The sequence below is a fragment of the Alligator sinensis genome, unplaced genomic scaffold (assembly GCF_000455745.1).
Source record: "Alligator sinensis unplaced genomic scaffold, ASM45574v1 scaffold608_2, whole genome shotgun sequence".
NCBI classification, from domain to species: domain Eukaryota; kingdom Metazoa; phylum Chordata; order Crocodylia; family Alligatoridae; genus Alligator; species Alligator sinensis.
The window spans coordinates 675,562-692,048 of NW_005842527.1; the positions used below are offsets into that span (position 1 = coordinate 675,562).

The 16,487-nt window shown below is 43.7% G+C and overlaps 1 protein-coding gene across 3 annotated transcripts in view; it reads right to left on the bottom strand.

Moving 5' to 3' along the window:
• Positions 1–16,487, bottom strand: part of PPP1R14C (protein phosphatase 1 regulatory inhibitor subunit 14C) — a 121,484-nt gene that overhangs the window by 17,535 nt on the left and 87,462 nt on the right. The window contains exon 1 of one of the 3 annotated variants that reach the window (XM_025213426.1): positions 6,668–7,236. The exons of the other annotated variants lie outside the window; for them this stretch is intronic. Coding sequence (XP_025069211.1) covers positions 6,668–6,712 — 45 coding nt within the window. The 5' untranslated portion in view covers positions 6,713–7,236. Of the gene's footprint in view, positions 1–6,667; positions 7,237–16,487 lie in introns of those variants that run through there. 3 annotated transcript variants of the gene reach the window in all.

Consider the following 16,487-nt stretch of genomic DNA (forward strand, 5'->3'; position numbering starts at 1 on the left):
AACCCGGAGCCAATCGGCCGGTTCCCTCCCTCATGGCGGCTAGATTAAGGGGTCGCGAGCTTCCATCCAAGCTCCGCAAAGATCTGGAGATGGAGGAGCGCGCCGTGGATGAGAGGGTGGCCCCACGGTACGACAAGGGGGGAGAATTGAGTACAACTCTCCGTACAATTACTAATTTAATGATGAAGAATTTAAGTTTAACAGCCCAGCTGCGTATGGCCGTTCAAGCGGTCAAAAAAGCGGCTGAGAAAAGAGATCCTGGAACGCCACGACAAGATGGCGCCGAGCAAGAGGGAAACCGCGTGAAAAAACCGGAAAAGAAGGGTGGAGCTTCGGAGGAACCCGCGAGAGTTCGGCCAGAGATTCCGCCCATCGACGCAGCGTCGTCTCCGGCAACCCTGCCCAGCGACGCGGTGCCTCCTCTGCCGACCACGCCCTCCTGCCAACGAAAGGGAGAATCGAGCGGAGGCGCGCATCTGCCCCTCCTGCCTGAAACAGTAACAGCAGCGGTGACTCCCACAGTAGTAGTCCAGCCTGTAACAACATCGACTCCTAAAAGACCAGCTCGTCCTATAGCAACGATCAACCCAGTAACTGATGCACGAGATGCTGCCATCAGTCGTATTCGTGCTTGGACAGAGTTACAGCAGCTATACAGGAAATCTAAAATGAAGTCTAACGAGGCTATAGTCTCATGGCTGGGACTCATGCCCGCAGAGTTTGAGCTTAACTAACCGTCTAGTTGAGCGTGTAAGAAAGGGTAAATTAAAGTAGCAAACACTTGTATTATATGTTTTAGAAATGATAGCATAGTTCCATGGAAATGTTGTAAATATCTTTGAGATACGTTAACTTATTTTTTGAAAGTTTTGTTTATAGATCCGGAACTCAAAGTGCGTGGCGAAAAGAAGCCCTAAGAAGAATAACATCACCGAGAAGTGAAGGCCTGACACATAACTTCGCCATGACGCCCACTGAAGCCCTAATCGTGCAGTTCTTTGTTATGAATCTGATTATGTGTATATGTATTTGTGTTGGTTATTATTTGATTCGATCTCTAGAGAACGAACTTCTTATGTTAGCAAATTTTGTGTTTACTCGTTTGGTTCAGCAACCCGTAGTAAGAGCTCTTAATAACTCGAGTGACGAGTGCGCGGTCTAATTTAGCTATGCCTTCAGCAAGGGGGGATGTCACAACCCAAAAGGTTTGATTTTTGTTTTTGTGTGCTTAGGCACTGCTAAATTGTCCCCGCTAAATTACAGCTTCTTTGCACGGTGGAGTTTTCTGCTGCAAAAGAGAACCCCGGTGCAAGGGAAAATTTCCCACCAATTTGAAGCTTTCTTTGCAGGGTGCATTTCTTTGTTGCAGCACAGAAATGCTCGTTGCAAAGAGTTCCCGCCATTTGTATGCTAATTCGAGTCCCATTATTGGCCAGTTCTAAATTATTCACACGTGGCGGCTAGTGATTGGCTTGCTAGCCGTATAAGAGGCTTGAGTGGTTTCCGCCCAAGTTGGAGGACTCCACGAACAAGAAGAACGTCAGGTAAATCTGATGTTTGTGTTTTTTCCCAGAAAACAAATGGGATTATGTCCAAAATTCAAACATTGCTATTTGTCCACTTAACACAGAGCCTGAGTTAGCACTGCAGTGCTAAGCACTGTTCAGACACGTGATGCGCCCCCACCTCCATGCCCCGAGAAGCTTACAGTCATAGGTCTGCTGATTTATTTGATATAGTTCCAGATCAGTATATTTATGCATGTACTCATTTAGCATATTTCATAGACATCAGGGCTGGAAGGGACCTCGGAAGATCATCGAGTCCAGCCCCCCGCCCAAAGGGCAGGAAGTCAGCTGGGGTCATAGGATCCCAGCAAGATAAGCATCCAGTTTCATCTTGAAGGTGTTCAATGAAGGCTCTTGAACCACCTCAGGTGGCAGGCTGTTCCAGACCTTGGGGGCTCGGACAGTAAAGAAATTCTTCCTTATGTCCAGCCTGAAACGATCTTGAAGTAGTTTGTGACCATTCGACCTCGTCATTCCTTGGGGCGCTCTGGTGAACAAACGTTCCCCCAGATGCTGGTGGTCACCCCTGATAAACTTGTAGGTGGCCATCAGATCACCCCTGAGCCTGCGCTTTTTCAGGCTAAAGAGCCCCAGGGCTCTCAGCCTGTCATCGTAGGGTCTGCTTCCCTGACCTCTGATCATGCACGTGGCTCTTCTCTGGACTCTCTCAAGCTTCTCCACATCCTTTTTGAATTGTGGAGCCCAAAACTGGAAGCAGTACTCCAGCTGCGGCCTCACTAAGGCCGAGTACAGGGGGAGAATGACGTCCCGGGATTTGCTTGAGAAGCATCTATGGATGCAAGCCAGTGTTTTGGTCACTTTACTAGCCGCCGCATCGCATTGCAGGCTCATGTTCATCTTGTGGTCAATGATTTGTTTTGTTGTCTGTCTGTAACCACAACTCAAGCAAGTTTTCCAGCCTACATCACTGCCATCTCGGTGTAAGTAAACAATCTTTAAAACTACCGCTAAGCGTTTGTGCCTAATTCCAGCTCGACGGCCTTCCCTCTCCAACCCGGCGTGCCCGGGCTGCTGGCCACAGCCCGCGTGCAGCACGAAAAAGGACTCGGGTCACTCCCAGCCCGCGCACCTTTATTAAACATGGAGAAAAAAAAGAAGTCAGTCATTCTTAAAACAATGCAAAAAATATCTTGTTAGCCATTTTTAATTCTAACAAAAATACAGTTAGCATCAGTTTTTTTTCCCTCTGTTCTTAACCATCCAGGTTTAGTAACCCCCAGATGAATTTTAAATAGGCATCTGTGATCTGGATAGTAACTTTGTTCCCTCTCCCCCCCACCCCCACACTCCGGGTCTGCCCAGCCCACGTCCACCTGCCTCCCCTCCCCACTCCCTTTCCTCCCTCCCAGCTGTTGGCAGGGCGTGGCGGCACTGGCAGCAAGGCACCATCACCGTGCACGCCCCAGCTGGCTTTTGTTAGGGCCCGGCAGTGGTGGCAGCATGCTCCCTGCTGTCAAGGTGTGCAGGGACAGAGTACCGCATCTGGCCCCACCCCCACTTCTCGTCCAGTCGGGGAGGGGGCAAGCGGGCCTGCTCCCCCCACCTTTGCCTCCGCCGCTTCGGGGCTGGGCCCATGGCAAGTGGCGGCAAAGCACCGCCACCGTGCCCCCCGTCCCAGCTTTGGTTGGGGCCCAGCAGCTCCGTGTCCCCCCACCTCTCGTTGGGTCAGGGGAGGGAAGGGGGGAAAATGGGCCCACTCCTCCACTCGCCCCTACGGGGGGGAACGGACAGCCTGCCATCACCACGGCCTGCAGAATCATAAAGAAGAGAAAAAACAAACAAGAGAAAGAATGAGCTTTCAGAGTTTTCTGTGAACCATTCTACATGAAGTCAGAATCTAAAGACTTACAAAACATTTATTAGGTTAACATATATGTTTATAACCTGCCTTTATACTAGTGTGCATTAAATGACTTATAAGCCAGAAATCCACTAGAGATCATAAACATTTTATGAATTCATTTTGTTCTGAACACCATTAACTCCAAACAATTATCCAATGTTAGTCCATAGATAAACGCAGACATTCATCTAAATACATCTCCACAGAAGTATTTAAACACTGAATTATATCCACAGGCCATAAACAACTGTGTACCTGCCATTAAGCAACAAAAGCAGTCTGCATTAAACTTTTATCTCATGCATAACTTTCCAACTAATCCAGGTGTTTGAGGTCTACCAGTGTGTTATGTCAACTTTTGAGTAAGTTTTGTGCTAGCTGCTTAAAGTAAGAAGGGGAGAATTAAGAAAAAGTTTCCTAGAATAAACATAAAGCCTTCTAGTGAACCTGAAAAGTCCCCCCCTACTTATCAGTGCCTCTTGCATACCAAAAAATCACCTCCTTCTGCCCCACTCACTTTTTCCACATCAAACTTTCCCACTTCTCTGCTTCAGGGCAAGTTCCTGAGCCTCGGGTGGACACAGGTTTCTACAAGTTTCAATCAAAACCTGAGCCCACTATCTTGTAGCCTAGTAGTTACAGACAGGACAGCAAACACATCTTTCAAATCTCTCTTCTTTCTGAACATTACTTAGAAAACTTAGACCTGCCACACTACAAATACATTTGTCCTATCCCTAATTCTAATTAGGGTGTGGTCCCAGAGCTGATTTTAATAATTTGTCAGTTCCAATAAGAAGCTGTTACCACACAAGTTGCTCAGTGAGGAACATACACCACATGCTTTTTTCAACTATAAGCTCCATATGTGCAATGGACTAGTTTTTTTTAAATAAATGGCTAGTTTTAGACACCTAAGACCTAGGCATATAAAGACTTTTATTCACGCTTAAACGACTTTTAGAAAGTCTCAGCAACGTGTATGTCTTAACAATTTTTTGAATGTGTTAAGGTGTGAAATACAAATTATTTTCTAATAACAGTTCAGAAAGAGCCAAAATTGCAGCCATCACTATAATTGTAGAATCTAGCAAGGTTTTCATTTTCAAATTTGTTATGCTCAAACCTTTTATCTGTCCTTTCTCTTCAGACAAATAGAACTCAGATTGGGCTTGCCAACTTTCCCTGGGGCAACTCTTCACATGCTAGCTCACAGCTAGATTCACCATGTACTCCCCTGCTCTACACAACTATCTACCAGGCTCTTATGGCCTACCCAGGATTTGATGCTTCATGGTATACTGGAGTAGAGGCAGCATCTGATCATGAAACTCTAGTTTTACTCTCTCTAGCCCCCTACACATTGCTGCTTTCTTCTCTCATATCTCCTTCCTTATCCTTCTCATTCTTCTTCTCAACCCATTTTTCTTTCTTTTTTTTCCTTCCTGCATCTTTTACCCTATCCCTTTTCCTTTGTCCTTTCCCTTGTTCTCTTTCCAACGCCCAAATTTCTCTTATTAGGCTTCCCTACAGATCTAGAGGCTCTTTGCTGCTCAACCATTCCAACATTACCCCCACTCCACTTTTACTAGGTTCTTTACTATGATTCCAGTGATACAATCCAACTACTCTTGAATATACTGTGGATTTTGAGCAATTAGCAAAACTAGCTCAGCATGTTGGCAGGAAAAAAAAAACAATGGGATTGTCTGTACTGCTTTGAGAAGTGAGGTTGAAGAAACAACTGAAAAAATATCACAAGTTCTTCCTAGGTCTGGCCTGCACTGAGAAAAGTTAGATCACTGTCTATCGATGGAAGAGTCATGCCACTGATAATGATAGTAGTGTGAGTGCTGGTGTGGCTGGCACCTGCATCATGGATGCCATTCCAGGACACCTATGATCTTTGCAGTATCCTACCTCTCCCTGCTCTGTGCCAAGGGCTGGTTTCCTGAACCCCTTTATTGTAACCTCTGCTTACCAAAACCTGTGGACAATGCCAAAGAGAACAGCTAATTTAGTGGCAAGGGTAAGCAGAGCCATCTGGGCATACATGAGAGCAACCCTCAGCTGCGGTGGCAACAGCTGGCTTAACACAGCCCCTTCACAAGGCTGGTACACAGGCTGCTGCTTGCATATTGCCACATCTGGCCTATGGGCTATAGGTTACCAACGCCTGCTTTAGTACATTTGCTGTACTGAGAATCTTAAATTAGTGACAGTGGTCTTGCATCCATTCCTTTACAGCCGTAAACTAAAGTGAGTGACCTTTTAAACCTTTCCTCTGGAAATAAATTTTCTTCAGGTTTTGTCACTTAAATTCTGTTTCTAAAAGTGAATGAATGCATTAAATGAACCAGTTTTAATGTTATTTTATTAAGCTCAAACTGAAACAGTGATGCTTAATCACTGATAACCAGGATGCGGGTTTTCTGTTTCCCACGGAAAAATGGAAAAAAATGCAGATTTTTTCCCTTTTGCTCAAGAAAGACACGGATTTTTCATTTTAACGCAGAAACCCACAGACTCTTTTGCAAAGAGCTCTCTGCAGGCTGGCTGGAGGGTGGAATTGATGCCTCCGTAGGGAAGGAGTTGGGCTGTGGCTTGAGAATGAGGGGCCTGGACCTATATCCTGGTGAGCTAAGGGGACAGGAGGAGCTCTGATTTTTCATGATAAAAAACCCAAAATCAAATACCAAAATTTATAGGTATTTAGAATGTATTTTATTACAGTGACTGAGGCACTGGTAGGCTTCCAAATTGCTTTAAAATTGTAAATATATCAATAAAACATTGTGTTCAACTGATAATATATATTGTGGTGTTTCATTTGAATGGCAGATTTTGGGGTTTTAATCAGAGAATTTGTGATTTATTTTTTTTAATCAGGGAAAACCAGGATCCCTGCTGATAACACAAACCATTACTTTCTTGCTTACATATCATCCAGTCATTTACAGAATTATTGCTAATCCTTCCTTTGAAGGCTGATTGTGACAGCATCTGAAAACCTTAGGTCAATTGGCTTGCTTGTGTCAAGATCCTAAAAGCAAATATCTGTATAGCTCAGACAACTTCCAGACGCACAGAAGCACTGAATTCCTGCCTTGAATTTGTAGTCAGAAGAGTGCAACCTTCCACATAACAATGTTTGTTTTGCCAAGATTTACACACGTAAACACATTAATTTATGGCAATTTCCTAGAAGACGGTATGGATAGGTAGAAAACATTACCTCTTGGAATCTCCAGAGTAGCAAAGTACCTAGCTGTTTCCACATTACGCTAGCTTGGCAAGGATTTTCCACCTGCTGACACTTCAGCTCCAATAATAGTGAGATCAACTGGAAATGCTAGAAAAGGGAAACCAAAAGATATTTGGGAGGGACCCATGGCTGATGGGCTGAGGATACAAAGAAAGTTTTTATTAGTGTTTAAATATGTTAGGAAAAAAATTCTAAAGGTCACCATGAATATTTTCTAGATTAATGGAACCCTAGCCAAAACAGGTTTAAGTGATGGTGGTCTCATACACCTACAGCTACAAAAGCCTTGCCACCTAGTGTTCCCACTGCAGCCACACCACTAGTGGGGCTGCCCAAATGGGAAGGGAACACTGAATGGACACTACTGTGTCACCAAAATATACAAAAGTCCTGTCAGAGGATGAAAGGTTAGCCTAAAAAGAAATTTAAACAATAGCTCCTTTAAGCTTTGATGTAAAGGTGACAAACCAGACACATTGGCATCTACTTACAGACTTCTTTTCTTTTCAAGTAAAGGACATTTACAACATATTCCGCCCCCCCCACCCCGGCACCCTTCCCTTCCCACACCCGACAGATTAGCTCTTCTACAATAGCAAATTTCCCGATTTACATGATGGTAATGCTCATTTCTGAGCAGACTGGAACTCAGGTATACAGTTTTCTGTCATGCTTTTTAAAATAGCAAACTTTCAGCACTTTGTTATCTTTGTCCAGTGACCAAAACTTCTTTAAGAGCTTCTTCCTTTTCCACCATTATACTGTCCTGATCATTTAAATTTATTAGATTTATAGGTTGTCCTTCCCAGTGAAGACTTAGTGTGGCATACAAGAGGAAAAATAATTTACAAAAGCAGGTTGAGTACTTAGATATCTGAGTTATAAAACAAAAACTCCCTAAACAATATCTCAGCTTAGCATTGCTTATCATCTGAGACCTTCCTTTTTTATTTAAATGAAGGAGTCTTCTAAACACATTAAACTGCTTGTTTAAGACGAGGACTGAAACTTCATTTGCAAAACAGGCAGGTTTAGTATTTTAAGATACAAAAAGCAAATATTTGAAATCACATACACAAGAGGTAATTATAGTGTGTCCAGGTGGCATATCATTGCTCAGAAGAGACAGAGAGAGAGTTAGAGTGTCTCGGGTTTTGTTCATCCTACTGGGCTGTTGTATACCAAAACTTTTGTACAAATGTCTCCACCTTCTTGAGATAAAAAGAGTTGTCACAGCGGAAAACAGATGGAAGAGCTCCAAAAATAAATGGGAGAGCCCCCAGCCAAGCTAAAATAAAAAGCTGTGGAGGTTGTGGGTGAGAACACCTATCATTTCAAAACAGCAAAGAGTTCAGAAACACTTAAATCAAAGCACATAATTATTCAAAGTTTGAAAATATTTTTTAAAAGAAGGAAAACACCCTCATTTCAAAGAAGTTATGAAAAAACAGGCTCAAGTTAGAAAATAACCCTAATTTAAGTTGGATGAATTCTTTGTAAACAGGCAAAGAAATTCAATTTGGCAGCTCACAGAAGCCACATTATAAAAGGCAGTAGATGCACCATGTTTATAATATAAGCTAGTTCCTTATTCTAGAAACAATTTTTAAACTCATGCCCTAGACCCCTCCTTGTGGGCCACATTCTCATTGGATTTTTAACTTTTGTGAGAGGTTTGCGGAATCACTGCCACTATTTGGTTAATGAGATATTTTATCCAAATACCAGTGGCCCTCCTACAACAAGGATCCATTAAAAAAAAACAACAAAAAACGGTGGGGGGAGGGAAGAAGGGAGCAGTGAAAGAGATCAGAATGGCACCTTTTTTTTCTGAAGGTGACTTTCTGAAGATGCATGCATCAGTTGGCTCACCACTCAAGTCCTAGCAAGGCTAATCAACAGCTGAGGCTCTGTCACTGATCACCAAATCAAACCGAAGAGCAAGGATTACTCAATAAAGCACTTGCCTATCATGTGTAAAAAAGACTGTTGCAGAGGGCTTCATTTTTGGAAACATATGTTGATGCCTCAGGTAGGCAGCAGTAAATCATGAGTTGAGCTACCTAAAAACCAGTCATCATGACCCAATTACATCCAATATGGAGGACATACAGACACACCCTACAAAAGGATACATTTTCCCAAAGTGAAAAGGAAATAGGCAAAAAATGTAAAGGAAAATGGGGAACTTAAAAAAAAAAAAAAAAAGAGGAAAAAGGGGAACTTAAAAAAAAAAAAAAAAAAGATTTAGGTGATCAAAAGATCTGACTCTCACATCAAGAAAGATGAAAACTGGTTAAAAACCCATCCTGATTCACTGATAAACCAAAAACAAGCTTAGAAATCAACAGTGGTTTGTTAAACAGTGCCTACAGTAGTTAGGGTGACTATGACCTGGACTCTACAGGATTCCATTGCGTGGTCCCGACTGATTGGCCACAAGTCCCAGGCCAGAATCCAAAGAGGAAATGAAGTGGCATGGTGTGCCCCCCTGCAGGTTCTCATCTCCCAGATGACAGACCTTCCAGGCTGGCTTTGTATTACACAAAGTGAAATGGCTTCAAAACAGAAGGCAGACAAGGTTCTTTGCCTGTGTCTCAGGGGCGGGCAATTATTTTGGGCAGAGGGACGCTTACTGAGTTTTGGCAAGCCATCAAGGGCCACCTGACAGGCAGCCCAGGGCCGATAAATATTCCTTTTCTAAATTTTTTAGGGGCCCTGCGGGCCGGATAGAATGGGCTGGTAGGCCGCATCCGGCCCCCAGGCCGCATTTTGCCCACCCCTGCCTTAGATCAACACGGCTACAACCTACACACCTTCAAAACAAGAGAATTTGAAAGTAATATCACTCAACTACATACATACATATGTGCACACGAGCCTGTAAATTAAGAGTCAGAGCACACTCTTGGGAGATAGATGCACGTCCACATGCCCTTAACACAGAGGTGAGAACTGAATTTTGATCTTTCACATCCTAGATAAGTACTCTTAACCATGGACCTGTTGCGCAAGAGTGCAAATGACACTACCTAAACCTCTAATTTGGGAACCTAGGCCTGTGTTTCTTCCAATTTTCTTACAAGCGCCCAAAGCAAAATCATTTAAAAATGAAATGCAACATGCCCAAAACATGAAGTTTTTCCATGTTTGCTTTAGTGAAGAAAAGTTTTAATTTGAGAAAAAATAACATTGTGTGTCAAACCCCAACAAGGTCTGGATTTGTGTTCAAGAACACAGACAACTCTTCAAGCTAACAGGAGCAGGATAACAACCTACTGCTTCCACCCTTGTGTAGGCTAAGCACTAGAAGGAGATGAAACACAGCTCTCAAGCAGCCATTTGCTTGACAGTAAAGGATGGAAAATCTCTGGACTCTCAAGTTCAATGTCAAGTTCTGGCAGACAGTATGCTCTAATATCATCACTTTGCTCCTCACAGTGTTTGAGACCTTCTGCTCTTGTTCATACCCGCCTGCTCCTATACGTATTCCACCTCCAGTGGCAGTATGCTCACTGCACACAGTAACTTTGGAATTCAACATGCCAAACATTTATGGAGCACAGGTTTTTGAGAAAGAGGCTCCAAACTTGGCCACATTAGGCCAAACATCATGCAGATGATCAAAGAGTATTTCCCTGACTCCTTTTCTCCACTCTAGAACAAGAATCTGCAATGTTTTTGGGCAGAATGCCAAAAACACCTGCAACCCTGACTTGTAAGATGTTGGTATGCCAGGGCCAGATAGTGGAGGAGCTGCAAGGGGCCCGATCTTTGTTGTGGCCGCGCAGGCCCCTTCCCCACCATCTGCCCTGACACACCCTGCCAAGTAAAATGCCTTCAGGTACCATGGTCTGGCACCTGTGCCAGACCCTGCTCTAGAACTACTGTTGTCAGAAACATTTTCTTTATAGGCAAACAATATTTTTCCTAATCTCTTTGTCAAAAACAGCTGAACCTGTTTCAGTTAAAACCCTCCAAGAAGTTCAGACTGAGGAAGACACTTACTTAGGGCTATTGTCAATCCTTCCCAATAATGGTCTTAGCCAATATTTATTGTTTGTTCATTAATACAAGATTTCCAAGTTTATTCTGTCTGTACCTCTTCCCGTACTACAAAATTTTGTTTTAAAACCCTGAAGCCAAATGAGGAAATACTGCTCATCAAGAACATGCTGAGGAGGTAATTTAATTTTCCTGGGTATAGGTCAAGGCTTCAGCCAGCTTCATTTTTTCTAATTTAATCTTTTTCTTTTACCAGAAAGAATTCCTAGGTAGTTGAACCTGATGCTGACAATACCTTGCAGAACTACTACATGCTTTTCAGAAAAAGATTAAGGCAGGAAAGTTTCTAAATACACACATATATATACACATCTACATAAACATACACATATACATACGCATATATACATATATATAATTTCCACAGTCCGTTACAACACTAGACAGGTGAACCAGGTATAAGACGGGAAAAATAAAGCCAAAAAAGAAGCTCCAACAGGTTTATTGTCTCTTTAGGATACTGATATCAAGGTGCAAGCTTAGAATCTTTCTTTAATTTAGAAGGGAATAACTGACAGTTTTAAAGTTTCCTAGGAAAGATATAAAAGTTGATCTTAGGATCCCTAAAGCCCTATTTTCATCCATACACCAACTATATAAAACACATTTATAGGCAAGATTTAGAGCATCTTGTTTTAGAGTGGAAAATATCCACTAAATTGGATCATGCTTATGCAACACAGAAACCATTAAAATACATGTTTATTCTTGTTGTGAGGCTCATAAGTATAGTAATGAATAAACACCATTTAAGAGCAAGTGTGGGTGGAATGTGTAAATACTTTTGCTAGTTTTCCCTCAAGTCAAATTCTTCCATCTCACTATCTGAACAAAATAAAATTTTCCTCACCCCAATTTGTAGACCGTTCCTCTTTGTGTTGAATTAGGACATAAAAACTACCATTTACAGGGTCAGACCACAGAACCATCTTACCCAATACAGGTTTCCTTCGATTCATGCGTTCCCGGAGAAAGGTGCATAAATCAAATTTGCATAAAGCGAACCCACTTTACAATGTAACAAATAGGGATAGGTTCCCATGGCGGTGAGGGAGGGAAGGAGGGAGGGATGCCACTCCCAGGGCTGCACAAGGCAGCAAAGCAGAGGAAACAGAGCGGCACTCACCCCAGCCCAGGCTGCAGTGGCCCCGGGAGCAGCCAGCACCAGCTACCTACAGCCACTGAGCTGTACCATGCTCTGCCTGTCCCCACTCACTTCTGCTCCTAGGCTGCACTGTGCCCTGGTGCAGGAAGCTGGTGTTGGCTGCTCCCGGGGCCACTGCAGCCTGGGCTGGGGTGAGTGGGGCCATGGCTCTTTCCCCTCCCCCCACAGACTTACCAGTTTGGGCAGGGGGTCATCTATGCTGATCACATAAGAGAAAATTGTCCTTGCATACAACAAATTATGGGTCTAAATATGCTCATCGCATAAGAGCTAATTCACATATAAAGAACCTGCATAAATTGCAGGAAACCTGTATCCTATTTCACACAGTGGCAGAGAGTGCTGCAAGGGAGAATGAACAGGGTATGACTCAGGATGTTTCCACTGGTCCTCTCTCACTTTCAACCTCCAGTATTTAAGGTCTAGAGCAGGATTTAGGCAGAGCCAAAAATACTCACAACCTGGACTTGTAAGGTGTTGGCAGGGTGGATGGTAGAGGAGCCCAAAAAGGCCCAAATCTTGTTGTGGTAGCACAGCCACAGCCCCTTCCCTGAAGTCTGCCAAGGTGCACATGCCCGCCACAGAATCCAGGCAGCAGGGAGACTGCAAGCAGCTGCACCAGGGTCCATGGAGCCCCAGCCTGGCTTGGTGCCTGTGGTAGATGCATGCATGCCTTGAGGCAAACAGCAGGGAAGGGGCCAAGGCTTCACTGCCACAACAAGGATAGGTCCCCTTGCGGCTCCCCCACCATCCAACCTCAAGGCACACATGCCAAGCAAAATGCCTTCACACATGCCTACCTCTGGTCTAAGAAGTTCCAATTCAGAGGCTGTAGCCCCTAACTCTCATGCTTAACAGCTACTGATGCACACCTTTCCTCCAAAAATTTGTCCTATCCTCTTGTGACAGGGGTGCTCAGTCCCTGATCTGCAGGCCAGATCTGACCCACAAGACTCCCCAAGGTCTGGTGGCAGAGAAGCAATGCCACTGCTTTCCACTGCCAAATTTCCAAGCCCTGGATTAAGTCCTGGGTGGGCTACTGTTGTGTGCCAAGATGAGTCCCAAGGCGAGCCACTCCCATGGACCGAGATCAGGCTCTAGGACCAACCTGGCACTGTACATCCAGCCTGCAGCGCAAAATGGATGGACACCACTGTCCTAGGATGTTTGTGCTTGAAATCTGAAACGGCATTAATGCCACTAGTTCTTTTCTAAAAGTTCACTTCCCTCAAGCACACGGTATACACAAAATAAAATTCTAACAAGCTGAAATTTCATACTATTCTCTAATGGCCCTCCTCACATATCTGGTGATACTATAACACAGTGGAAAGTGACACTTTCCCTTAAGAGCTCTGCTCTTACTGGAGTATAAATAGGAATAAAGAGGCTTACTGCAATTTTCATGCAAAGCCCATGTTTGGCAAATCCTTATGGAGGACTTGAAAGCAACTCAATATCCAAAGTTTATAAAACATAGTTTTTTCCTCTATGTCAATAAGCATATTCCCACTGGCAAAATTAAGCTACCTGCACAGACACTGCATATGGGAGCAGCTGCCACTGTTTTAGATGCCAGTACAGTTTTTCCCATAGTTAGAAAAGGTAGAGCACACTCTCAACTCCCAACCTCAGTGCCCCCCTCCTCCCCGCCCGTTGCAGGCTCAGCATCAAGGCTATGTGCTATCCAAATGCAAAAAGTAAATCAGAAACTCAAGTTTTACACTAATACTGAATACAGTCAGTAAATATACCCTTTTGCACTGGTTAATGGGTGAGGAACTGAAGGAAGAACAGTTGTCTTAGAAACTATAGTCATCTGGAAGGGGAAGGAAGGGAAATGCAACCACAGAATACAAATGCATGGATGCACACATATAGCTATCTGACTGAGTAAGGTGAAGAGAAGTTATTTGTGAAAAGAAAGGTGGAACAGATTTTAGAGAATGTCTTGTGCTGCAGTTATAGTTACAGTTAAGGATTCTTAGAACTTGGGGAGTAAAATATGGAGTCTTCTTCCTCGTATCTAGTTAAGTTAAAACTCTACTTGTAACACGCATATGGCTGAGCCCACACAAGTTTTGGGGGCAGCACAGTACCACTTTACATTCCACAAAAAGACAAGTATTCAGCAGGCGTAAGAAAATCTTTTGTTGACATATTTAAAAAATAGTCATGAGTAAATTTTAGGACTGTGACAGATGAGTATGCAAACAAGTTGCCCACCTGCAGTCATTAAAAGACCAAGGTAAATTCCCAATCTGGCCCATTTTCACAATGCCACTCTGCCTTCTTCACATAAGAAAACTGTAGTACCATCAACCTCAATCATGCAAAGGTGTTTCATCAATGCCTCCTGAAATCAGAGTTGTTTTTAAAATCCAATGTTTAAAGCCAAATGTGGCATATTTATCTTCAGAGTTCAGGGTTCATATTTTCAAGCTTTTCTCCACAATGCTAGAAAACAGGATCTTCCCGTGCTACTTCAGGGACTATTATAAGATTTGCAAAAGATTGGGAATACAGGAAACACTAGAGAAGAGGGAAGTATTTGTGCTTAACAGCTTGAATGTTTACACTGATGCAACGTACTAAAGAGCCAAAGAGCACTTGTGCTCGCCCCTATATCCTAAAGCCTTATCTGCAAAGTGGAAACCACAGCCCTCTGCTTTCCACTATTATGTTCAGTAGCTGCTATCCGCTATCCCAAGAGACACTATTTTAGCATCCTTGTATATGTATCATTTTCAACTACACTAACAGGTGCCCTGTTGCACACTCAGCAGCAAAAACTTGTTGCCAACCTGCGGTCATTAAAGATGCAGCAGAGTTCGCTCAGGCAGTGCAGTGTAGGTGCCACCTTCCCTCTTCCCCCCCAACACCATCTGAGCCACAGATGCCCCAATAGTGCTCCACATGGGGGTGAATCCTGCCCGCTCCTGTCCAGTACTCCTTCCTATACTTGCCCCATTCCCACCAATGGCACCACCCCAGCCCTGGCCGGGGGGCCAGCATGCACAGCTTCCCCGTGGGGCTGCTACTGCAGCTTCTGCAGCCGCCCAGGTACTACTTGACTCTCCCTGTCTCCAGTGGCTCCTCCTCCTGCTTCGCTGCTCTGGGCAGCAGGTAGCATGGGGAAGCAGAGGCAGCCATGGCAGCCTGGGGGGGGGGTCTTTGTTGCGGAATTTAAATTACTTTGCAGCAGTCAACTGTTGTTTTCTTTCAGCTTCTGCTAAAGGGAATATTGTAATATATGAATATTGTAATATATTTTTAAACAGCTCTTAATAAAAATCTCACTACATTTTCCTATAGTTTATGCAGGGCCATAAACTTGATAGGTTTTGACTTAAAGAGAGTGATAGTGAATCAAGCCTTGCAACTAAACTTTAGTTGTCCTCATGCTGGAATGGTCACTGGGCCAAGGGGGGGAAAAAGTGGGTTTCTACTTCCAGTGACAAAGCTCTGGCTATTTCAGGGTAACAGTTATGGACTCATGATATGGATGCTACCCTTTACTGAATGAAACCCTTGTGGTCCTACAATCGGTCTAATAGATTTGTTTAGGGAACAAGGAAGCAGAAAAGTTCAAGCACAAGGCAGGATATTTGCTGTTTTGGCTTAGTCTGAATGTACACAATGAATTAGTGGGTTTGAAATGTCCAACCTGCTTACAGCTTTGCATTTCAAACTCTAAAGAGCCCATAATCCCTTGTGACATGTTATCTGGCCAGAAGCAGAGAAGTGGCAGACCATTTCACATTGGGTAATAAAAAAACTTTGCACTTGTAGTGAACTATGTGGTCATGATTTTGAGCTGGTGACTCCAAAAAACAGACTCCAACAGAGACTGTTGAGCATAAGGACAACTTTATCCTGAAGAGCTAATACTGACAATATTCTCCATATAACCCTAAGACTCCCAAGCAAGTTTGTACATAGGTAGGTTTTGTTGCACAACTGCAGCCCACAATATGCACAGTCAAAGAAAGTAGGCTTAAAGACAGTGCAGGGCAGCAACAGCAAACCATCATAACTGACAGGACCTATGAGAATGCCTCATGGGTCATGGGAAGAGTCCATGCCTCACGGAAAAAGCTGGACTGGAGATACGGAAAACATTTATAGGAAGCCAGTTTGAGGTAAGGATGCAAAAAAGATGGCCAATTAGCCTGTTTTTTCATCATTCAGTTAGTTGTGTATGAACGAGGTTAGAGAGTCCCACATTGACCTGCAAGAAAGCAAGGAAGTGATAAATGAAAGATTTGTTTCCTAGAACTATAAGGGCAAAGGAATCACTAGACCAGTGGTCCTCAACCTTCTTAGATTCAAAGTGTTCCTCATTAGACACAAGGCACTGATGGAAAATACCAGATCTCAGTTTTCACTAATTTTTTTTTAAACTACACAAAAATAAGAACAATTCCTTAGTTGCAAAGATCTCAGATCATCAGAGCCGGCCCTAGGGTGCAGGGCCCAGGGCAATTCAGCCTGTGTGGGGCCCCCTTAACACTGCACGGGGCTGTGGTCCTCCCGAAAACAGGGGGGGGGGACGGGGGG